The following is a 25,400-nucleotide window of genomic DNA, read 5'->3' as shown; positions in this document are numbered from 1 at the left end:
GAACTCTTATCCATACATTTTAGAAAATGTCTAATAGTACAGCTGGTTCCCTTCACAGTTTCCCTCACTGAGGAATGGTTGGCATTTATATATTTCCATAATTTCTCAAGCAGCTTTATTTCACGGTGAGCATAAACCAAGGCGTCCGAGGAATCCTGAGCCGTTCTTGTCCGCTCTTTAATGAGGTGACAAGGCTCCAGCCTGTCACTCGGAAAGGATTCAGCAGCATGAGCTTTTATCAACCCTGCAGATGTCTGAAATACCTTCTTCCCGCTCAGTAGCTGGCTACTCTTCCACAGATATCTCAAGAACATGTAAAATACGGTAATACTGGTCCAGGAAATTTTCTTCTTAAGAAAGTTCCTTTCATAAGTAGTTGTTAGTGTTATGATTTTTACTTGTATCATACACAACATTTAAATGGTTATGCTGTAAATGTTTTGAAAAGACTGTATTGGAGTATATGCAGACTTTTAGAGCATACCAGCTTAATCAAGAAGATAGAAATCTGATTGCTGTTTGTGCAAATGGAAGAAAACTAACTGTGATCCTCAGAAAGAAAAATTTGAGCAAATGTCAAGAAGTGTTTTAGTATGAAGTTTCAGTACCTGGTGCTTAGTTTTTTATAGGTGCGTAAGTTATCTGGGACTCAGAAGATCTCCTCTCCCATTTCGGTGTCCCACAGGTGTGGCCAGAGCTGTTGACAGGGCGTCCTGTTGCAAATCTTAGCACTAGGTGAGATTGACTTTTTTTTTAAATAAAAAAAAAAAAAAGCAAAACCTGGCCCTAAATGTCCAAATATATTGCTTCTATCCACGTCCTTCTGTAAACGGACTCTTTTTGCATTACTTTTGATCTATTGCACAGACCTTAACTGGTTTGCCAAGTACTAATGCTTTGCGATATAGTCAACACAGAAATTCCTCCTGGCTCTTAGATATAGCTGGTTTTAGGGAGTGAGGTAGCGGAGAGCCCCTGTGCAAAAAAGTTGAGGATATGCTTCCTTTGCATCTTTCGCTTATTTTGTCATAGAAATACTGTCATACTGTTTTCTGCGTAGTCCTGCAGGGTAAATTAATGAAATGAGGGACAGACCACCTGTGTTGGCTGGGCTTGCTGAGGGATGGTGCTGTTCAGTGGAGGATGCTCTCTCCGCTGTCATCGTGTCTGCTAATCCTCTTACCCAGATTTCAGTGAGTCTCACCCACCCCAAAGGTGTGTGACCGAGTAGCAGGTACAGTCTGAAGATGAAGCAAGGCAAATACGAGATGTCTCTGGTGGACAATGAACTGTCCTGTCTCTCCCAGCTGTTTCCCGCCCGGTTTGGAAAGGGCTGTTGGAAGAGTGTGGAAGGTTCCCAGGGCATCACCATCCACAGGTACACTAGAGGGCAGGATTTAGCCCTTAAATCTTCTCACAGGCTTTAGAAATCAGGAGCGCTTATAGGTACTTACATTTTCTTGTTTACAGAAAAAAAGAATCCAACTCCTGCTTACCTGTTGCACAGCCATAGCTAAATGAATAAGACAAATACAGATGACATATAGTAGTTTGACAGTAAACAGTGAAATTATGGAGATAGCTGCATAAATGCAGATTCTTGCAAAAGCTGTCTTTATGACCCCCTTATGTGGGTGGATTAAAACTTTTGGTAAAAACTGCAGCGACACATGTATGACATTTAGTGAAGTCAGTATGAAGACTCTGGGACATTTGGCATCTTGATAAGATGGGGCTGCATATTCCTGAATTGGTCATCAAGAAAAGGAGATCAGGTGGCTGCTGATGGTTTTTATTTGGGTAATAAATGCTTGAAATTTGTGCAGCTGGTTCTAAGAAAGAGTTTATTGTGTGGTGGAGATATATTTAAAAGCATTTTGCAGAAGGTGAACTATGTTAGTAATGTCTTTTTAAGATATGATTTCTTTTGACATACTAGATGAAGAGACTAAATTGCAGTTAGTTAAAACCAGTGACTTTGGGTTTTTCGCCTTTTTTTTTTTTTTTTTAATGTGTTCGGTGTATATTACTGAAGATTTTTAAAAGTTGTTCAGATTCATCTTCTGTAACAAAAGCAGGTTCCGATTCTGTATTCTGTAATGGAAGCAAGAGAAGTGCCAAGTGCACAGAGAGTTGAATGGGCAAAAAGAGGTAGCACTGCTTTCGGCAGTAGACTTAACAGTCACAGGGTTCAGAAGATGCTTGAAGGTAGATCCCAGAAAAATGCCCTCTTCTCGTGGTCAGTTTCCACAGAATACATATAGCTGTCATATTTTCTAGAACACAGGGACCTGTTCCACTGCAGTTTTTTGGGCAGACTTCTGTTTAATTGCTGTTTAATTTATCAATGGTTTCTATACACTTCAAGTTGTTAACACACCAAAGTGAAACATTTAACAAGAGTTTCTCTGAAAGTTTTTCTCCAAGCTTAATTTTTTTTTACCTTTTTCTTCCTTTTTATTCCCCAGAAAAATGTTTTTCTGATATTTCTTCATTTGTTCAAGCAGTTTGAACTAAGTCCATGAACCCATCCATAACTTCTGATGTGACCAAAAGAAAACTGAAATTTCTATTTTGATTATTATGTTTTTTAGCACGCTTGGGAGTATTGCCCTGGGATCACTGGCCATCTGTTGTTTCAAAATACTTGAGAGGTGATCTATTGTACTAAACTGGTTAATAATCCTAGAAACAGTGGAGCATTTTCACTGTCGGTGGCAGCGTGTTTAGTGCAATTATCTAGTAAAAACAAAATGGACTATATAACCTTAATGCAATCCAGTTTTGAAATAAAGGTTATCTTGAGAATGCTGGAGTTACTGAAAAAAGTACACACTTGCATGAAATCTGTGAATTTAATATCTATAGCAAGTGATACTTGAAATGTTTATGGCATGACTTTTGAAGTTTAAAAGTCAGTAATGAGATTGCATTTCAATTCTGATGGAGAATAATAGCTTTTACTTTTATTAGTACCTGTTTAAGACTGTGCATTTCAAAATAAAGCAACTCTCTCATCATTTGTCATTTTCAGTAGTGTGTTTTGTGGCAATACATGGGTAAACTTGAGTTGCTGTCTGCCTCTTCTGCTGCCTCCTGACTTCTCAATAAAAATATTTAAAGGGTGGCACTCTGGAGTGCTGGTGGCATTTCAGGATTATTATCTTATGTAGTTTTTTGTTTGTTCAGGGTAGGGCCAGATTTTGACTGGAGCCTGATACGATCATCCCAGAATATAAATGAGATGATGTCTACAAAGTTGGGTGGAGGTCGTCTTGCACAAACTGTCATGGTACACTTCTGGTTGAGTGTTCCTGTCTGAACCAATCACTCATATTTGACTTTTAGAGTTTGAAACCACAATGCTTGAGTGATTCAAAGGAGAAAGATATTAAGGGTACTAGGAAAGGGTGAAGTAGGAACTAGACTCTATAGCCATTTGCAGTGGTGATGGGGTGAAAATATGTTCTTGTATTTTGGGGCTTGTTAACTTGCCTCTTACCTTGTGACGAGACTTTAGCAGATCTCATAAAACAGCAGTCATTAGGATTCCGGTTGGAATGTGCAAGTCACAAAATCATGGTACTCATGGCTATGAAATACTGTATGGTGTTGTGTTTTGTAAAAGCAAGAGAGATGTCAGCTGTGATACAGCTTGAAAATATTTGCAATCTGTTTCTTGGCTCTTGCCTTTCTACTCTCAGGCTGATGCAGCCTGGTGCCCACAATGCCTGGTGTCCATCTGCAAACCTTTACCCTGCAGATGTGCTTTATTAGATGTTCTGTTGCCATTCTGTTGTGGTGTAGCTCTGGGGTTATTTTTGCTGATAAAGGATGTTCTTAACATACTCAAGTGTATAGGTATCACAGCATCTTAATCTGCTTAATCTTCTGGGGAAATGCCCGTAGCACCCCTTGGAACTGGCACCATTTTTTTTGGCAGACTGTATCTTTTCTTCGTGTTTCTGGGTACTGGGGGAACAAATACTCAAGTGTTTAATCTCTATCCACGTGTCGCCTTTTTGCCTTCCCCTCCAACTCCCATTGTTGTGTTTTAACATCACCTGCTATGCTGTGAGTGGTGACTGGCCAAGGGATCCTTTGGCCAGACATTTCAGCTGATCTAACAAGTCTCTGCTGCTAAAAGGGATGGTCTCTCCTCTTCTTTCCCCCAGTCTCAGCTGTGCTGTAGTTGGCACCACCCGTAGCACCCAGTTCAGCAAAGGGACGGATTGGTTTGCTGAATTGACAGAAAAGCATTTGCTCTCTCTCTCCCCCTTCCACTGCATCAGTTTCTGATGGGTTTAATGCATTGAAGGAGCTCACTGAGATGTCGAGAAAAGTGCCAGAGCTGGTGCGAGGGAGGTGGTAGGAGTATGCAGCTGGGAGTGTGGGATGGAGGGACAGGAACTGTCCCTTTCCAGTGGCAGCTAGCAATTCGGTTGTCACTGCCTGTCGTGTGGTACCACGTCCTGAACCTCTCGTCTGTTAGAATGTAGGACAAGATACAGTGTCTTCCTTGATGGATGACTTGAAGACAATGAACAGATAGAGTCTATGCGGTTGTCGCCTATGGTGCATTTCAGGTTAGAATAGTAATTTTAGGACCCTATTACAATGAGTGTTAATGCAGTCCTACAACCCTGGGAAGACCAATAGTGAGACTGAGATTGCTGGCTGTAGAGAACCACACCTATAGAGTAGCTTTGTTCAGTACTCCGCTAGGTCCTGTTGGTACCTGTGGCAACAGAGATGGATACAAAAATGAGAGCATTTTTTAGTGTGGCGAAGCAGCCATTGAGGGCCATATAGAGGCTGTATGGGGAGAGGCTGTCATCTCTGTTTGGAAGTCACTGAGGGTATCCTGCTGCACAGATTTGTTAGGCTGAGCAGTTTCTGGGAAATAGTATATGGATTCAGTTCACTGGGTTTCTCCAGCTGTAATGGAGCAATTGGGATGAATAGCTAAACATATGTCTGGCCATGCCTCTGAATATGTAAATATGAAGGATTCATTTTGTGGTTTTACAGATGTTTACAGAGTCACTATGGATGTTTCACTGAGAGTAATGTAGTTCATTCAGGAAAATTGATGAAAAAGACGTACAATGCTTGTGTCCTTAGAAATGCAGGAATTCCCCAGAGCTGAAGAGGTCTACAGAAGTGTCCCATGTTACCAGTTCTAGTTTATTTCAGTCCCAACCGTCTGCTTGCTTTACTGCTTCAAAAAGCAAGGTCTTCCAGAGCGTTTAACTGTCTGTGCTTGAGCTAGTACCAGTGATTGTAAGGTGTTACTATTTGCTATTGAAGAGCAGAGCAAGGTGTCTCAAAATGAGGCTGAATTTCAGTGGTTAAGCTCTAGTTACATGGATCAGTATTGTCTATGTGATATTATATTAGGAGAAAGCGCTGTTAGGAGTGAGAGACGTCTGGCCTGCCTGCTGATTTGATGTGATGTAAGGCAAGACATTACGATTGCTGGTGCTGGTAGCCATGGCATACTTTGGGAGTGTGCTCTTGCAGTGAAGTCTGGAGCAGCATGGAGATTTAAATCAGCAAATAGATTTCAACCAGCATAGTTGGTACTAGTAATGGTCTGGCTGAAGCAGCAGAGAGCCAAGTAGATTCTTCCAAGCTGCAGATTCTGAGGTTTCTCTTTTGTTACCAGGAAAGCGCTCATGTCCCTTCTTAGTATGGTTTGAAGGTATTCAGAATAAGCAGTGGGTTTTTATTTGGAGAGCTGGAAGCTGGGGAGGTGACTACAGCCTGATCCCTCTCTCTGTGGTCCTGCAGACCCAAGTTCTTGGCTCCCCAGTACAGGCTGGGTCCCACAGTGTATACTGTCTGCTGCCTCAGAGTGATCATAGGGGTCTGTAAAAGTGAAGAGTGTTACCCAAATGTATGAAGGAAAGTCTAAAAATGCACTGTGCATTTTATTATTCGGTGTTAGGGAATTTGGTTTTGTACAAAGAACAACTATTTATACTCAAGTGAGGCTGCATTCAAAGGCGAATTACAGCCTTTTTGAGAAGACTCCAGTTCACTACTATTCTGGGTCAGCAGTGATTGACAGCTGTTGTCCTTCATCGCAGCTCGTGCTGTTCCCCTGTGGATGCATTATTTAAATGTCAGCATAGGGTGGTTATACAGCTTAATGGAAGGGGATAAAATAGATGGAGGATGAAGTAAGTCTCTGGACTTAATGTTGTCTTTGCATTGTCCTTGCAGTAACCGAGGTGGACAGGCACCAGTGAAATACTGTATGTGCATGTGTATGGATTTTGATTGGGTTTTTTGTTAACTTTTTGAAAAAATATTTATTAAAGACTCCATGATTAATTCAGTTTCATTGGTATTGGAGATTGAGGAAATGGAAAAACAGCATAGTCACTCACTATCTCTGAACCTTTTGGCCAGATTAAGAGCAATCAAATCTAAAGGGCAACTTAATTCGTAGGAACTGCTCCTTATCAGCTTGTTATTTCTTCCTACTCCTGTCTGCTATGCCATCTCCCTGGCACCCTGGGTGCCTGACACAGTTCCTCTTTTACCACTGTACTTCAGACTCTCTTGAAATCCAATTTGCTGATCCTTCTTAGCATTTCTATAATTCAGCTTTTCCTTTCCAACTGGGACACTAAGGCTTATTAACTATGGGTTGGCAATTTCTGACCACTGCTCTGGCAGCCTTTTCCTTTCATCTCATCAAATCTGTTACTGCTCCAACATCAGTTACAGCCCTAAAATACTATGTACTACTGAATAGTTGTTGTGAGAGTTGTATGTGAAGAAGGAGCACTAAAAACACCTTTTAAAAATGGTACATTTTACCTTCTTGGTCTTCTGAAGTGACATTTTTGGGCTTCTCTCAGGTCATCCCTGTTTTTATGTATGTTTATTTTGCTGCAAGTCAAAAACAGGTCATAGTTAAAAAGAGATTAGTGAATGCATCGTAAACATAAGGAGCAGAAATTGTGCAAGTTCTCTGTGCGTCTTCTGGTATTAGTCAATTACATCATTATGTTGGCTAAACAGCTGTGCCAGCTTTGTTCTAAAGGTGAACAACTGAAAGTGGTTATTCTGCGATTTACTTCAGTGAATAGCAAATGAAGTGAAAGCAGTTGAAAGAAACATGATGGATTACCTTACCCTTGTTGAGAAAAGCCCTTTGGGAAAAATCCTAAAAAATGTGTGAACATGCATTCCTTGTTTTGATAAGGAAACCCTCAAACATTTTTCTAAATCAGTAATTTGGGATAAAGGTATTGGTAACTTGGAGACTAGGCTTTGTTACCTGTACCCAGTAATGAATGAAGTTCTCCTCTGGTAAAGTTAGTAATTTTTTCTGCCTGGTTTTGCCCTCTTGACTTTAAATGATGCAGTCAGCTCATCTGCAATGACAACGAGACTGCAAACAGTGTGGCAGCTAGGTATTTAGAACAATTTTATACAATGGTGTACTTGCAGTTTCTGGCATTTGAAATTCTTACGTAATGCCAAGCAATCGCTGTTTACTTTACTCAGCAGCACAAATACCCAGGTTGTGTTTTGTAAGCAGAATACAGAAACTCTAGTGCTTTTAACGTTTAAAAGACTTGATGAAGTTTTATCAACCAGTTTATGCAAGCCATGTGAAATGGAGAAATGTAATTGTGTGTGTTTTACACGCGGGCACACAGGCAAGGAGCACTAAACCAGACTGTTGCCAGAAATTATGTGTGTCACATTATTCTGAAATTGTTCCTCTGTGGGATGACTTTAATGTCCTTTATATGAAATGTATAGGGAGCATTTGAGGATGCTGTGTATTTGGTAATCAGTGGTTTCCTGGGGAGGATTCCCAGTGTGATAGATATGTGTTAGGTGGAGTTGGATATTTGTAGGAATTGAGGTTAAGATATAAATGAGAACAGATGGAGAACCTGAATAGGGAAATAATTTTCATTGTATTCAGTATTTGTACTACTTAAAAAGATGAAAACTCTTAAAATCTGTGAATGTCCACGTTATGTGGTAGACTAGGTTAGCGGGTTGATATTTAAACAGTGACACAAGTTATTATCCTGTTTAAAGCCTTGGATTTACTCTTAAGTGTAACCGGAACTTTTTGAAGTGTTTATATTTCAGAAGTGTATATTTTTGTTGTAGATGTTTACATTTTAAAGACCTTGGGTCTGTCTGCGAGTGGTTTTATGCCTCTGGCTGGCAAAAAGGAAAAAGATACACTTACAATGTTGTCATGCAAAAGCAAAGAAATGTGCCTTTGTGCGGGAGCGTGACTCACTATTTCTCAGTGCGACACTTCATTTGCTTGATTGTTTTTGTTGCTGTTCTGTGGTTTTTGTTTATTAAAAGACCACCTCTTCCGCTAAGGTTCGCTTGCTGTTTTTCATATCTGTTTCTCCTTTCTCCCACACACACATGTGTTCCAGGTTTTAGGCAGCATGTACTTCAGCAACTCTGGTGATGGCACAGTTGTTTTACGACGAGTGTATGAAAGCGAGCAAAGAGTTGTTTTCATGTTTGCAGTCTCAAGACTGGGGATGCCTTGTACTTCAATGCAAAGCTTATCAGTTAGTGGAAGATATTAATATGCCATAATATGTCTTTGAGAAGGAGACATCAAAAAGTGTCAGAGACTAGATGTGGGGAAGAGCGAGCCAAAGATATTTCTAATTCTTAGAGATAAGTTACAGTGGGCATCACCAGCTCATGCGCCGGGGTTTGGATCCGTCCTAGTGGGGAGGTTTCGCTCTGGAAGTGCCAAAATGGGGGTGTTAATCTCCTGTGCGTGTGTGTGTAGATGCATGTGTACCTTTGATGAACCAGCACTTGGGTTTGGCAGGGTTTATTACGTTAGGTGTGGACTCTGTGTGTGTCTTGCTTGCACACCTGGCTGGGAATAGATGTTGCCCCCAAGCGTGAAGGACTCAGCCAGCTTCAGCCACAGAGTATGTGGGAGTGGGAATTTGGTCGTAAGGTGTTGCACTTCGTAAAGCATTGTTGATTCTTATTTTTCCCCCATTTTTTGTGAACTTCCTTGCATTTCTGATACTTACTCCCTCCAGAGGTTGTCCACCTCTGTAGCAGCGAGACTGCAAAATAGTTGCTGCTTTATTCTTTTCCGTGGGCATAGAGGTGCAGGAGGACGAGTGATGGGGAGCTGGCGCAATAGCTTCACCACAGTGTCATTCGGGGGCCTCATGGAAGGATTTTCCTTACAGGGCCTCTGCAAATATGTTGGAGGTGGGCCCTGAGCCTTTGGCTGGAGTTTAGCTTTTCCACAGCAGAGAGTGCAGTAATGCTAGTCATTGATCCAGAGACGTGCAGCCTGGGATTTTTCAGGGGGTACATAAACTCTCCCTCCTTGTAAACCAAGTGAGAGGTGTTTTGCTAATGACTTTTTTAGTTCAAATAAAGCAGCTGTATGTTAGTGAAAACAGGGGTTGAAATAGTATCAGATTCCTCCTCTCTTTCCAGGGTCCATAAGCTGCTCTGTTAGCTGCAGTATCTGGGTAAGGTATGTGTTTGCTGTTGAGAAGTTCACAAACTCCAAAACAATCTCTTGGAGCATTGGCTGATCAATGTTGTTGGGCACAGAGTCCCCTTGGTAAAATGTATTTCACATCCCATTCTCACAGGGTGTTGACTGTGATGTTACAGTCATGAAAAGGTCTTCTCTTTCCTGCTGCCTTAAGAAGGTTATTTAAGTGAGAGAGGCAGAGCGGTGAAGAGCGGTGTAATGTAGGCGGTGTAATGATGCTGGCGTCTCGCCTCGGGGTATTCAGGGCGGCGTTTGGGGTCCTGCAGGGAAGGGTGGAGGTACTGAAAGTGGATATCCAGCTTGCGTGGTCCTGCCCTGTGAGCAGCATTTCGGTGTGGTGGGAAAACTCGGCAGAGCATGAAAGCAGCCGCTGCAAGGGTAGGTGTGCGTGGGGCACTGTGGTTGTGCCTTACGGCGGTAAGAGGTGTAACTGCAGGAAATATCGGTGAACCCTTGTGAGCTTTGATTTAGCTTGCACGTACGTTTCACAGTAGTGAAAATGGGGCAGCAGGGTTTTCACTGTGAACTGATGGAGACCCTTGAGCAGGAGGCTGGACTAGATAGGGTCCTTCTGACCCGAATTGTGTGAGATTCTGAGACCGTGGCTAGGTATTCGTGGTTTTAGGCCTCACTGAAGTCTGTTTGTAGGGATCTTTACTAGGTAGATTATAGTGGAAGTATAGCTTAGGCTTTAATCATACACTTACGCAGGAAATAAAGGTATCCAAACCAGGAGATCATGGTTGGTTTTTATTTTAGGGTTTCTCTGCTGCCGTGACTAGATTTCCTATTTCCTTGTGGAGGAGTAGCAAAATTGGGATTTTATGAATCTCTTTGGCTAATGCATCTCAAATTCCACCAACTTAACGTGCGGGAGTTTGCCTCACGCTCCAGTACAGTACCCTCATGTATTGCACACTTATACTGCCCCGTCTTCACCGCTGCTTGCTCTTTACGTCTCTTGTCTTTCATTTTTTCCTAACACGTTTCTGTCCCTTTCTTTCCCCACTATGACCTTTGCTTTCCCTCTTCCTTAGTGATACTGTGGCATACTCCTGCCCCAGAACATCTTAGCCAACGCAGCTGGTATGAGTAAAATAACAGCACGTGGCTTCGCGCACACTGATTGCCCCAGGCAAAGGACTTGGGCTGCAGGAGGCTGGTGGCACTGCTCCGCTGCGGCTGCCAACAACAAATGTCCGACTGGGAGTGTGTGAGAAAGGTAGTACAAGCCCAGCATTGAGTAACTTCCAAAATGTGCAGCTCTCTTTTGCTAAAGTATTAAGTTGCTAGATGTTGCCAAGATCTTCTAAATAAACCAATTTTGAAGGAGATTTTTGGCCGAACCCTTTATGATGCAGAGCAATGAAACCATTTGGGACCATTTAAGTTAGTGCAGTATTATTTGGTCTGGGCCATTAAAAAGCTTTGCTGGTTGGGAGAACTCTAAAAGGACTGTAGAGTTTTCATTGTACGTGTAATTTTTCAGTTCTAGCACTCAGGGCAATAAAAGAACTTTTGGAAAATGTACACATTTTCCGTATTCTCCACATTTGCTAGCATCTTTTCTGTCTGTGTTGTGCTACTTGTCCATAAAATTCTTTTCTCCACTGGCGTATGCAAAACTGCATTGGAAATACTTTTTTGAGCTCTTTAAGAAAAGATGGGGAAGATCCAGTTCATAATAGAAATCTGAAACCTTGCCAACCACAATGCTATTAAACAGCACTTTTCAACTTCCATATTCTTAGAAAAGTCTCTCCAAATTGTGAAATAAATGCCCATTTGTAACTCTCTCTCAAATATGCTGGCTAGTTTAACCTACAACTTGCAGATGTGTCCTGACCGTGTACCCTGTGAAAGAGGGATAGTCGTGTATGTGTAACTGTAATTTTATGTCCGCAATCCACAAATGACATGAATGCATGCAGAAATCTGTGCCTGCAGAGCTCTGCTGGCTGCAGGGGAGGAACACATCAGTGCGGTCAGTGTTTTGTCTGTGTTTAACGTCACAGGATCAGGACCTGATCTCAAAAAAACCCCACCCCAAACTGTTGAACCTGTTTAATGTATATATCAGGGAGTGGTCTTGAAGAGGTTTGATCTCTGTAAATTGTCTTACAACAAAAAGGAAAACGACTGTTTAGTCATTCTGCTTTTCAGATGCTGGTAAGACTCTCTGTGCCTGAGTGTCACTGTTGGAAAGGGTGCACCTGCAGATTTCCTGTGTTAATGGAAAGGAAGCTGGCAAAAAACCCCAGGTTCACCTTGTATGATCATTTGTGTCTATATGCAGAACAGCTGTATTTGTCCAGGAGGGGCTGTGTGTAGTGGGAGGTGGGGAAAACCCTCTACCAGGCATTTTGGTGCATGTTGCAGTGTGGTTCAATGTCCTTTAATGCCACGAATTGTACTGGTTTCAGTGGAAATTCAGGTTAGGCTGTAGCTCGTATTGTTCTTCAGCCAGACCATCAGCAAATACGTATTCTTAACACAGCCTCTGTTTGCTGTAAAGAAAAAATGTCCCCTCTCTATCCTTTTTTATATTACTGGAAGGCATAATAGGTTCACTCAAGCTACATCCAAAGTGATGTGTTTTCCTAATGATCATCTCCTTGGGTAAATGTAGCTGTTTGGATAATCTGCCATGTAGAGATGTAGATGATATTATAAGCAAGAAGACATATGACTGTAAAATAAAATCTGGAAATTCTGAGTATTAGATTACCCTTACAGCTTTAGAAGGTCGTGTGTGTATATATATAAAAATATAAACAGTCTTTAATGATAGCTCTAACAATGTTAGACAACTCGGTGCTGAGTTAGGACTCCTTTTGCATGTCCTGTCAAAAATGAACATGGTCAAAATTTTCACAAGATTTACTCTTCCTTTATTTTGGCTCAGCTATGGTTCACCGGACCTTGCTGTGGAAGGTTGACAAACCATTGATGTTCGCTGTTTTGACTGTTGCGTTGAGGTGCAGAGGTTGCCACAGATCCTGGTGGAAGAGCTGGGCTCAGTGAGCTCTCTCAGCTCGGCTGCTGTAAGATGAAGTCCCATGTTCTGGAAATGGTATGCACCACCCTCAGCAGCTGGAGACAGGATTTGGACACAGTCTGCCTGTGGAAAGCATTTTGCAGTTCAAGAGGATGACAAACAGTTTGTGATTTTTTTTTTTTTTGGTATGGGAATCCTTTTGCAAAACTTGAGGAAAAACTCATTATCATAACAGAATGACTTAAAATAAATCTCTGGACCCATAATTAAAAATTTGATTTGTACATTTACATGTTTTTCCTGTGCCCGAACACTTAAGTTTTATGATCTTACCTGAGGGATGGTGGTGCTGCTGCTGTGTGGGTGAGTTAAGGGAGGAAGGCCAGGGCACAGCTAGTTGTACTCTACTCCCGTGTTTATTATGGCCCAGAGGAATTGGAAAACATGGTTCTAAGGAGAAGAGTGTGATGGGATCTCCTGATGTCACGGGCAGGGTGAACAAGGAGAGATTTGCTTATCACGTACTGTCAGGTACTGTATAGTTTTTCCCTACAACTGGAATGTTTATAGGCATTTCTTGCTTTTGAGCCAGGTAGCTTTTAAACAGTCACCTTCTGGTTAAAAATTTGTTCAATGCCTTCTGTCGTGTGGGCTATAAATACCTATTGATTAGTTTAATTTTGGTTTGAGAATTTTGTCTTTATGTGGCTTGTTCTCTTTCCATCTTAACGATACCACATCTGGTTTTGCACTTTTAACTGTGCAGCTTGTCAGAGGGCTGTATGGTGGCTTCTTCTGGGACAATCTTCACTGCAGTATTACGAACCGTGTTGTTATATCCATAAATTGCATTTTGTTAACTGATTCATTTCTTCAGGTAACAGGTTTGTGATTGTGCTGAACACAGGAACAAGGAAATGGCTCAAAGGAGACATTATTTAGGATACTCTTATAATTTTATCTTACAGTATTAGAAATTTGTGTCAAAGGAAGGTTTTAAATCTGTCTCCTGAATTATAGTTCAGCGCCTTAACTTCATTCCATTCATGTTTTCTAAGCCTTTTTATATCTTTCCAAAGATGCAACTTTATCCTTCTTCCTCAGAGTTTCTACCTTGGCATGAAATTAAGTTTGTATGTCTTACACTTCATTACTTCTTACTCGGCAGAAAAAGGGAAGATGATCATACTTCGGCTTATTATGAAGAGATACAAAAGAAAGTCTTGAGAGTAGTAAATTTAATGAGTCCTTTTTAGTTGTCAGTGCATAAAGGTTGCGTAGGTTTTAATTGGGGATAGGACATTTTTTATTTTCATAACTTTGTGGTAACTTAGCCTCAGTCCTCAAGATGTTTGCTCAGCATGCTAAGTTCTCTCTTGTCACAAAACCAGCAGGCATCGACCATAGCCTCGCACTTGGTGTTCATCACAAATTAAAGGGCATGCTATGAATGTGAACAGTGAAATAAGTTACTGCTGTGCTGGAGGGGGGCCCTCCCAAAGGACTGCCAGAATAACTGGGAAAATGCGCCTTTTTGGCCCTCAGTTTGTTAATTAGCTGTTTCACAACAATCTCTGCTACTTTTTTGGATTACAAGCTTCTTAATTAGTTTACTTTCATTTCTGGTTTTGAGGTTCAAGTATGCTGAAAACAACTATTACGAGTAGATCTGAAATGATGGCCCCTGTCTGAACTATTGCTATTGGTGACCTAAAGGCTGCAAAAGCTATGGATCATCGGTGTCGTTACATTTCTCTTACGACTGATTGTACCAAGTTGCATTGAGCTAAACCTAAAATTGTTGCTTCTGGTGATTATTGCATGGGCAAAATATGTTTGATTAAAAAGGCTGTATTGTATCTTGTCATCTCCAGATCAACGTAACACTGTGGCAAATACTTACCTTGCATTAATAAAGCCATAAAATAACGCTGAACCTGAAAAACTTACAGTACTATTCTGGCTCTGTTTATTCATGGTTTTTTTCGAGTTGGAGAGGAAGATCCAGTGAGGCTGATTTTGCTTTTGGGGCTTTCAGTATTGTAGCGCTTTTCAAACTCTGCAGGAAAATCTTTTTTCTCCCCACCCCCTTTTAAAGAGTAACATTTCTCATAAGCTTCTCTGAACTATACAAATATTTTTACAGGCTTTAAAAACCTTTACTAAAAGTTTGTTTTTACAGAATCTGAACTTCTGGCCCCGTATGACACTGTAGGAGTTGGTGTGCTTTTTTTGTCAGGAGAAAGTCACGAAGCATAATAAGTCTGTACTGCAGTAATTAATATTACTTTTCAGATATTTCATACAGCTGTTTCTTGTTAAGTGTGTGGTGAAAGCTGTATGCTTGGGCACATCTCAAAAGTCCATTTCCCCCAGTCCCTGCCCAGAGCACTTCTCCACATTCTTGCTTCCCCAGAGGGCAAGGAGTTGCACTGAAGGTTTTTGAAGCTGTTCACAAGCCTGATTTTGGCCTAATAACTTGGGAGGGCTGTATTTGGGATACTTGATTCTGGGATGAAATTAAACATTTCACTTAACTTTTTACAACTACAGAGCTTTCTGTATTCCTTGGAAGTCTGGAGTTATTAGTGAGAGGGTTTGTTTTTTGGTTTTGTTTTTTTTTTTTTTTTTTTTTTTTCTTTATGGAAAATGGCCACAGGCAAAATTCATAAACCATTTTATTTTCTTCGGAGTGCAGCATTTGTATTAATATGGCTTCAGTTGTGTATACAAATTAGTGGATTTATAAGCAACTCTTACTGATGGCTGTCTGTATCTAGGGAAGAAATAAGATGAAATAATTTCAGTGCTTAAAAAAGGGTTTGCAGCAATTATCCTAAAGATTTCATGTTCCTGGTATTCTTATTGTTGGAGTTTCTTCAGTCCTGTCCTTAGGAGCAACAGAAGTAAACGAAGTAAGTTTTCATTTGTATTGCAAAAATCTCTTTTTCTCCACAACAAAAACCCAAATAAGCAGCAACCACCCTCTGAATCTCAAGAGATGCTCCTGCTCCAAAATTTACGGTCACTTCAAGCATTTATTCTGGTGGCTTAAAAGGTCAAGCTTTTTAAGGCTGCATGGTTAAATAGAAAAAACTATACACTCCACAAAAGCAGGCAGGTGAAGGAAACTCATGTTTGAGATGATGTATACCAATATTGCCACCAGACTTTCCCCCCTAAACTGTAATACCAATCTTACTGTACAGAACCAGGTATGAGTTTCTTATGAACCCTTCAAAGAAAAATCGGAAAACACAAACTGATGCCGAGTACTTTTGAGTGAATGGAGCACAGGTGTTGGTTCCTCTAGCTGGGCTTTTATCATGGTCAGATCTCTGTATAGGGTGTTCAAATCAGAAACGTTTTTAACTAATTCCAAAAATAATTTCTGGGATGCAAGCAGAAGCAAGGATAGGTTCCAGCCTAGTTAATTTTTGGAAATACCGATAGTCTCGCACCAGATGAGTCGTATCCTTCGTTCGGACACCTGATGGACACATAACCAGTACCAGCTTTTGACATCCTGCTTGTTCCTTCTTTAGCTGCTGCAATTCTTTGGCAAAAGTCTTCTTTGTCTTTATACATCCCAAGAAGGTGAGAAGCTGTTTCTCAGCTATTCCTCATTTTTGATGCCTGTGTTGCAATGATCTTGCTTCCTGTTATGGAAGTATAGCTGCTCTGAAAAATCCCTGTTTAGTGGAACTGTGGAGGAAAGCACAGTGTTGTACAGAAAAACAGTATTCAGCTGGGCTTGCTTCTAATTGCTCTTTTTTTTAAGTGAGAGGGTTTGCAGATGCGGGTTTCACTGGAAATGATTGCCATCCAGAACAGAGAAAAACCTAGGAATTTTGGGAGATCCAATTCCTTGTGTTCTACTGTTACTGAAATGGTTGTGTTTGTTTTTAGCAGAAACGACATTGAATCATACTGCTTGTGCAAGCTGGCTTGATGGGATGGAGCTGCAGGGAATGGGCATGTATTTTCTGTGAGGGGGAGGAGAAAGGACCATATGTCAAGCTGCAAGCAGTCCAAAGAGCTTATTTGAGTTGCTGTATGGGCCTTTTCCCCTTTTTAAAGCGATGTTTTAAATAATCAAAGTTAGGTTTTCAGAGGGAGATGTTCTAAAAATGGTTGGAAGAGTACTGCAAGGTTTCTGTGAGGTTTAGGACAACATGTACCTTGCTTCCTTTTCCTCCTCTCCTTCTCTAGAAAAATGGCAGTTCAACAGAGTGCTTAGATTTCTTTTGAGCAGCAAATACCTAAGTCATGTCGAAGGTATCTGGTGAACTTTTCTGTGGTATTTGGTGTAGTTTCTTGTATTGTAGTATTCCCCATCCTGTGTAGCTGATGGTTGAAAAACCTGAACTTTGAGGTACAGTGTCACAGATACTCCTGTGAAGGTTAGGCTGAAATGAAGTGTAGATGCAACTTCCTGGCTCTGCTCTTTTAACCCGTTAAAGGCTTGATTTATTTCTCATTCTGAATGCAATGACAGGAATAATCAGGGAAGAAAAAAGAAGAAAAATAGCAACTAGCTCTTCTGCATTTAGGTGGAGGCCGCTTTTGGCTTACAGCTTGAAACTGGACAAAGGGGAAAACATTTGTGTGTTAATCTAAACTACTGGATGTGATTTGTGGCTAGAAAAATCAGTTTAGACTTTGTGTTAAATCACAGGCAGTAGCTAAAAGCTATGTGATATAACCTTACAGATTTAAAAAAAAAAAAAAAGACTTTTTTTTAAAATAATTGATTCAAATAGACCCACTTTTTGTGTTCCTAATTTGTATTACACCATTTCTTGTGTCTTTGCTATCCTTGTGTACTTCTGCAGTTCTTTCTGTTTATTCTAACCACTTGTTGGATGTATGATGTAAACTAATAGATACTTTTCTGTTGGGAACTGCTACAACATTTAGCGAGTGATACGGTCCTGAGTGCTCTTAATCATAGTCCAGACTCATGCCTCACTGACAATCTAGCCATATAGAGCTGCATGCATTCAGTGTCTGATGCTGTTCTATAAACATTAAGAAATATCTCCGTAAGAAAATCGGCATGAAAAATTTCCATTTTCTATGAGCAGTTGACCATGCCGTACATGGTCCTTCAAGGAATTGTATGGGTTTTTAAGTTGCTTTTATGAGAAACAGAGATAGAAGAATAACTCACGCTTATTGTTGCCAATTTGACGATAGCTACTTTCTTTGTAATAAGCATTTTCTTTGATGAAAAATGAGATCAGAAAGTTAGAGGTTGTAAGTTTACTATCTTCACTGCAAGCTGAAGCTCAAGCTTTCTCTGGTTTTAGGTTTGAAGCAGTAGGCTTCACTGTCGGTAGCGGTAAAAATTTACTTCTGTCTTCTTTGTTCACAGTCAAACTGCAGCTTCAAGCAGAAGAAAGAGGAGTGGTGTCAATCAAAGGTGTAAGTGCAAATCGCTTTCTGGCTATGAAGGAGGATGGCAGACTGCTGGCTTTGGTAAGCAGCGGGGTTTTTTAATGTTTATCTCTGTATGTGTCTGTCTGTGTTGGTAGGTCCTCTCCTCACTCTGTATTGAGTAACCTTTCCTCCAGCAGGACTTACTCAACTTCTCTGTGTGGGATTTATCAGGGAGAAATTAGCTCTGCAAAACTTTTGTCAATTAATTGAACTATGAACTAGGAAGAGATGGGTATGTCTGCCCTCGCCTAGAAGCTGCAAAATTTAACTAAATGGCCTGTCTGAGAGAGAAAAACCATAGTGATCACGTATAGAAGGAAATTGAAAGAACAAATTAATAAAGTATCTCCCTTCCCCCTCCAAGTAATTTTCTCCTCTTTCACTTACTTTCACATGAAGTGATTGTAAAGACTCTTTTAAAGTAGGAAGTAAAGCCAATTTTTAAAAATTTTCACTTTTCTGTTTTTGATAGTAATCTGTATGTATTGTTTTCTCATTTTCCTCTTTGTAGAGAATCAAGTTTTTTTTGGTTGTGCATACTTCCGAACTAGAAAACTGGCAAGAAAAACATTTTTGAAAATGTGATGATAAAATAAAATTAAAAAAAAGTTATGTAAATGTAGGTAAATTAAGCTAGTCTCTAATGAGACTAGCTTTAGTTTAAACTCTGTGCATTTTGTTGGTATCAGCTTAATTTTTAACTGTGTTTTAAAGCCAATATGTTTAGCAGACTCTGAAAGTTAATAAGGTCTCCTAGAGTACAAACGTTGCTTTAAGAGCTGCAGTTACATTCATTTTGCTTGTGAGACATAGACACTGTAAATCTCTCATCCATATTTATAACCTTCAGTGCAGACAAACTTCCAACACTTGTGAAGTACCACTGTAGGGCATCCTACTAGAATTTCAGTTTGAAATAATCCCTGATGCTTTGGTATCTTGAACACAGCCCCATTCAGCTTCTGTGCAAGTCCTCACCGGTAACCGGTGTTAATAAAGAGAATTCCTAACCCCAGCTGAACAGGAGCTAAGGAAAGACCTGTGCCAAGGGCTGCAGAAGTTACTTCTGATTCCCCTCAGTTCTGCCTGTGCCTAAGTGAAATTAGTCTGAAGGCAAACAAAACACTTCAGCAATTTTACATGAGCAGGCATCCCCCGTGTGCTCCTCACCACGGCGCGTTGCTGGCTCCCGGACGCCCATTTTGGTTATGCCTGCGAATACAGCTAAAGAACCTGTTTCAAGTTACAGCATTATTTACTCAGATATTGTGTGACAGCTCAGTTGAAGAAAATGTGAGTAGTCGTCCACTGTGCTATTCTTGAATTAAGGATAATTGGGAATTTCCTGTGGTGCTGGTGTGGTGGCATTCGGCTTCCCGTGCAAATTGCCCTCCTTACCCTGAGCGACAGTGAATGGTCAAAATAGGGTGTTTAGCACCATTTGTAAAATTATAAACACCTGGGTGTGTTTATATTTGGGATTTCCAACCTACTGTTGCATGGTGGGTTTTGGTTGTAGAACATGCTTCCCTTGCAGCTGTATGCAGCAATTTTTTCTGCTTAGCTCTTGTAAGGCGATGTGTTTGGAAAGTATCTGCCGTTCACTCGGAATTACTCTCTCAAAATCTGGTAAAGTTGGGTCACTTTGTACTTCTCACTTGAGCTTATAAAACAGTTGTTTTGCTTTGTTTCTGGAAATGAGTATTACTTGAATTGTGTTTACTGCAAACACTACTTTGTACAGCTCTGCATTTTTGCTCTTCGTAGGTGAAAACTCTCTACTCTTAAGATTTTGTTCTTCAACCAGCCTAATGAATACTTCTGCAATTTCATGATCGTTTTCTGCAGCACAGGCAATGTTTTTTCCATGAGGATTTCCGTACTATTACTTCCAACAGTTTGTGGCCAATTGTGCCTCTACTGTTTTCTGCCTATAAACACATTCATGAAACTGTTCCTAATTGCCAGCATTTCTTTTTCAGTTTGAGCAGTGTTGTGTTTCAGTGAGAGCTTTGAAAGAGTATATGCTGGAAATCTTTGTGGTGAAGTGATCTCGTCAGTGCACATGAATTTGTATCTGCTGAAACCTCTGGTTATTTCTTTTAAAACATTATGGAACTGTAATTTCTAAACACCTATTTAGTTCTCTAATCCATAGTCACTCAAGTGCTGTTCTGTCTGTTTTAACATCTGTTTTGTTTCTTCTTTTTTATTACTTTCAGTGTCAAGCATCAATTTGCGTAATGTCCTTGTTTTATAAATATATCAGCAACTTCAAAAATACTTTTGCAAATTATTATTCAGTGCTGTTTTTCATCTAGTTGGATGTTTTTGTACTTGCTTTGCTGAAGCATGTCTTCGTGGTTTGTTCCGAGTTTGGTTTTGTAAAATGATTTATTGCATAGCCAGCGTATCGCTGCTTACACTGGTGATTTGTGTGGTGGTGCAGTGAATCGCGTTCTTGTCTTAAAAGCTGGATGATAGTGGGTTTTAATTTAGCAGTTTCATGCTCTGTTTATTAACAGCCTCAGTTGTTGTGAGGGAGAGGTAATCTTGACCAGTTCAGTCGCTGGAGAAAATGGCTGGTCATTAATGCAGCTAGTCAAAACCTCCCCTTGGAAAATGCTGTTTTCACTAAAAATATTTGTGCAGAAATGTATCTATTCCATCAGATTTTTAAAGGAAAAATTGAAACATTTCACTTCCGATATGGCTTATTTTGACTTTCCAGTTTCATTTAATTATAAGAATGAAGTATTTTCACTTTATGGAATTAAATGTGTTTGATTATTTCATTTCATGAAGAAATTTCCCAAAATTTCCAATGAAAGAAAGAATTGCACTTTTGACTAGCTTTTATGTTTCACGAGAAATAATTTGTCATTTAAGGATACGACCTGTTTGTACTGTCTGTCATGGTTATGTGGTTTTGCTATGACCAGACAGGTTTTGCCAGACCGAAGGACTTGACTTGAAGGGAAATTCTTCTCTTTCGATGTTATGGATTAAAATCGTGGTACAAGAATATTTGTGAGAATAACCTTCATTTCCTGGCCCTTGGGTAGTTAGAAAAGGCTAAATATGATCATCACCTTTCTTGGGCCATACTCCATCTGCTGTGGTAGTTAACAGGTTAACCCTCTGGTTTCAGTTTTGAGAGTGAACAAACTTGAGGAATTTCAATTCCTAATCTGAGTCCCAAATGTCAAAACTAGTTAATTGGCATAATGCGATACTAAGGCAGATGCAGTTTGCACTGAAAAAATCAGTCAGTGGGTGGCGTTTGGCCATGCAAATAAGGGAGGAAGAACTTTGTCGCAGGAAGTTGCTGCTTCTTTCGGTCAATTAATCTGCCCTGGGTGAATCACCGTGAGGATTTCAGTGGTCGTTATGGTTTGGCTACTGTAAGCGGTGGCACACTGCAGACCGTAGTACAAGCGCGGCTATGACCAACATCGCTAACGTTAAAAACTCCGGCACTCAGTGTTTTATTTAGTTGCTCAGACTTCTTCTGGATGGAGGTCTTGCTTGGCAGCGGACAGAACACAGACTGGCGGCAGGGCAGGCGCCGAGTGGCACTCGCTCCCTGCCACTGCCCCAAGTGTTTTCCCTTCCTTTATCCTTTTCATGAAGGACTGTAGAGTTACGGTATTTCATGATGTGCTGTGAAAGCTTTTGCTGCCAGATCCCCGCTTTGAATGCAGCCTAGACCAAAGAGTATTTAAAAACCCCATTGATATCCAGGGTTTTTCCAGGGGCTGCGGTTCACAATGTGGTGGCTGGCATCCCACTCCCGCTGGACAGCAGTCCAGCTTCCGAAATGTCGCCTTTGGCAGATGTTAGGGAATACAGAGTTCATGAAGCCTGAACCATCATTTCTCGCCTAAATGTTCACTTTTACGTCAAAATATTTACACTGGCAACGTACTGTAGGAAAGCACTGGTATCACGTATGCTTTGTGGAGAAATAAGGACTTGAGTGTCCAGAGCGAATCCCATGGCACCTTTCAAAATATCTTTATGAATGTTAAAAAAAAACCAACAAACTTTTAAATTTTTTTCTTTTTTCACCTTTTTTTGATTTTTTTCTTTTTGTAACACCCATAAATTGCCTGAAGAATCTGTTTGAGGAGTTCAATTTATTTTACCTTTTAAACCTGAGAGATAGGAGGAAAGCTAAATAAAAACGATGCATTTCTTTGAGTTGCGATTGCGTTTACTTTGTGGATTTAGCACGTAGGAGAGGGGGTCGTGCAAATTTGCCTTTTGTCCATTTGTGGGGTCTTGTAGCGGCTGCTTAAATTCGCTCCGGTTGCACTGGAAGCCATTTCCTTCCTTGTGGTGGTCGCAGAGACTCGGTTCCTGCCGCTGTTAGGCAGCCGACCTACCTTCCCAGCTCCACAGCCGCAGCCGACAGGGATTTGCAGCCCAGAAACCAGGTGGTGCAGCATTCGGAGGCCGTGCTCTGCCCGGAACCTCCCCAGCGCCCGTGGCGCCCGCTCCCTCGGTGCTTCCAGAAGTTCGGGTAGGAGGCGAAGGCGAGGTGTGAGCCAGCTGCCATGGTCTCTTTGCCAGAATTTCCAGCTTGGGCGATTGAACTGAACTTGCCTAAACTCCGCTTAAAGTTTGTTTTTGTTCTTAAACACTTCTTTTCTTCATACGGTTTCTGTGCCCTACTAAGGCTGCTGTAATCCATTTCAGGCTTGGATCTGTGGCTTGAGATGATTAATGGATCTGTTTTCACATTACTGGAACAAAAGGCATTAAAATACAATTTATCTTGAGTAAGATTATTTAAGATACAAATCACGAAAACTGTTAATTTGATTTCTGCTATTCAAAATGTAAAAATATTAGTGAGTTACAGAAATGAGAAATTGCATATGGATTTCCTCTTATAAAAGTTCTTTTCCTCAGAAACCAAAATTTGTATCTGGAAGTGGTTGAAGTGGAGGAAAAGAACTATTTGAAGACATACGTTTGGAGACAGATCACTTTATTCCAGACTGCATTTGAATGACTTAATTGCTTGTAGCTACAGAAACTTGGCATATATGAGGAGTTACTCTTCTCCTGTATGTTTTCGTGCATACTGCATGAAGTCTAGTTGTTCCAAGCTCACTTTTTAGTTCTAGTTGCATAATTTATATATTCGTGAATATTAACAGAGGATTGTAACGAAGAGTGGCCTGCTCATTTAGAGAATTGGTTCACATTCCCTGCCTCCTCTCCAAGATTTTACATGCTTTCTTTTTAGTGACTAGCTTTTTTCCTCCTCTGGCATTCCCAAAAATTTGCTGGATAAATGAGTATGACTGAATTGATGGACTGACGGTGTATATGAAAAGAAAGTGACACACCCTCCCCCCCCCCCCCCCCCCCCCCCCCCCCCCCCCCCCCAGCTCCAATAAGTTCTGGCAGTGTTGAACTTCTGCCATCTTTGTATTTGAGAAGATAATTTTGAGAAAATAATTTCTGTTGATTAAAGCGTGGGTTCTGCAGGCAGGTTTGCCACTGTGACCGCTATGAGAGCAATGCTATCCGCTGACAGGGATATCCTGTTGCGAATATGCCTTGGGATAAATGCAGTTAAACCACCCATAGTCATCCTCTTCCTACAGAAGGAGATCTTATTTGAAGCTGTTGGTACGTCCTCTGATGTTTTCGTACAGAGGAACCATGTGGTGTCTTGGTGGTGGATTTCAGAAAGTAAATAAACTTTCCTGTTTTCAGCTGACTGTGAACAGCTATAAATACCAGTCATAGTTAAATTAGCTGGGTTCCAAGTCCCCCAGGCAGTAATAACTATCCAGGAAAATTTGTGGGTTGAAGTCTTGCAGTAGATAATGCCTACCTTAGATGATCTCACTGATAGGAGTGGGATCATTTGAAAATGAAGACTCTTTCTCTTCAGTACAGTCAGCCCGAGGGATCAGTGGTTTCTGCTGTGTGTGGAAGAAAGTGCATCACATGGTATTCGTTAATGGCAGGCTTACCTTTTGAGGGCTTTATATGCAGTCGAGTGTCTTCTATCTGATGGGGATCAAGTGCAGTGTGTAACAAAAGGTATTCATAGTAATTCCCTGTATTGGACTCCCAGCCTCCACCCAATCTCAGCTTTGGGGCCTTTTCAGCCAAGAATTTTTTTTACTTCTTTAGTAAATTTTAGTGAATTTCTTTTCCATCAACTTGCCCAAAAGTGACCTGAATCCATGCAAGCTGGGAGAAACTGTAACTTCCTACAGTAAGGAGCTCCATGGCTCAACTTTTACCTGTTGTGTGAAGAACCACCTTCTTTTTTATTTGTAGGTGCGAAGGCATGTTAATTCCACGTAGGTGGAATTCTTTTTGAAGACTTGCTTCCAGAAGCAGAACAATTCCATAGATGCACTTCTAAACACTAGTAGAGTATGCTTGGTTTCTATGTGGAATAGAACTCTTTGCCAGGTCTGATCTTTTCTTAAAAGTATTTTAGAAGTTTTGAATTTTAAAAAATCTTGAACAGATGCAGGCTTGGCACTGTTTCACAGTGCTATAAATACAGACCTGAATTAACTTTAGGAAAGTTAAACCCCCAAATTAGAAAAGAATAGGGAAAGGCTGAAAGTCTATATGCCATGCTATTTATTTAATTGATAAAAAGATTGGTTTGAGGAAGGCAAGGGAAACACTGCCTTTTCTCTTACCTCCTGCTTTTCTTTTTGGTTAAGTTATAACATAGGATGAGACAGCAGAACTGCTGAGCTTGGAAGTCAGTAAGTGCCAAGGGACGGAATTCTTCATGTAATTGTCTGAATTGCAGATCAGAACGTTACATGGTGAAAACAAACTACAATCTGCTTGGTCTGTGCTAAAGACAATAAATGAACCATAGTTAAAAACTCCTCTTCTTGTAGGTGTTTTTAACAATATTTTCATAATAACTGTATCTTTCTTCAAACGTGAACTGCTTCATGTGAATTTCTTAAAACCAAACCTACTGCTAACTTATGTTTTTGGTAAGTTAGTCCCATGAATCTGAAGAATTGATTTGTGATGGAGTATCAATAATCCTTTTCTTTTTCCCTTTCAGAAATGTGCAACAGAAGAATGTTTCTTTTTTGAGCGTTTGGAATCTAATAACTATAACACTTACCGATCACGGAAGTACTCTGATTGGTATGTGGCACTGAAAAGAACCGGACAGTACAAACCTGGACCAAAAACTGGACCTGGACAGAAAGCTATCCTTTTTCTTCCCATGTCTGCTAAAAGCTGATTTCCATGGCGGATTCCGAGCACATACGCCACACTACACTAAAGATGTCGAGTTTCCTACTCCTCTCCGAAGTAGCAGAAATATAAGCAATTATTTGCTGATACCAGATTAAAAGATGAATGTTTCATACTGTCTTTATATTGCTCTTTAAACCTATT

The 25,400-nt window shown here is 40.6% G+C and overlaps 1 protein-coding gene across 1 annotated transcript in view; it reads left to right on the top strand.

Moving 5' to 3' along the window:
• The window catches only part of FGF2 (fibroblast growth factor 2), a 29,816-nt gene extending 4,574 nt beyond the window's left edge, over nucleotides 1-25,242 (top strand). Inside the window, exons 2-3 of the mRNA XM_030019528.2 lie at nucleotides 17,920-18,023; nucleotides 25,057-25,242. Coding sequence (XP_029875388.1) covers nucleotides 17,920-18,023; nucleotides 25,057-25,242 — 290 coding nt within the window. The remainder of the gene's footprint in view (nucleotides 1-17,919; nucleotides 18,024-25,056) is intronic.
• The last annotated feature ends 158 nt before the right edge of the window (nucleotides 25,243-25,400 follow it).

The sequence above is a fragment of the Aquila chrysaetos genome, chromosome 1, assembly GCF_900496995.4.
Source record: "Aquila chrysaetos chrysaetos chromosome 1, bAquChr1.4, whole genome shotgun sequence".
NCBI classification, from domain to species: Eukaryota; Metazoa; Chordata; class Aves; order Accipitriformes; family Accipitridae; genus Aquila; species Aquila chrysaetos.
This window is presented reverse-complemented; position numbering and strand designations above follow the sequence as displayed.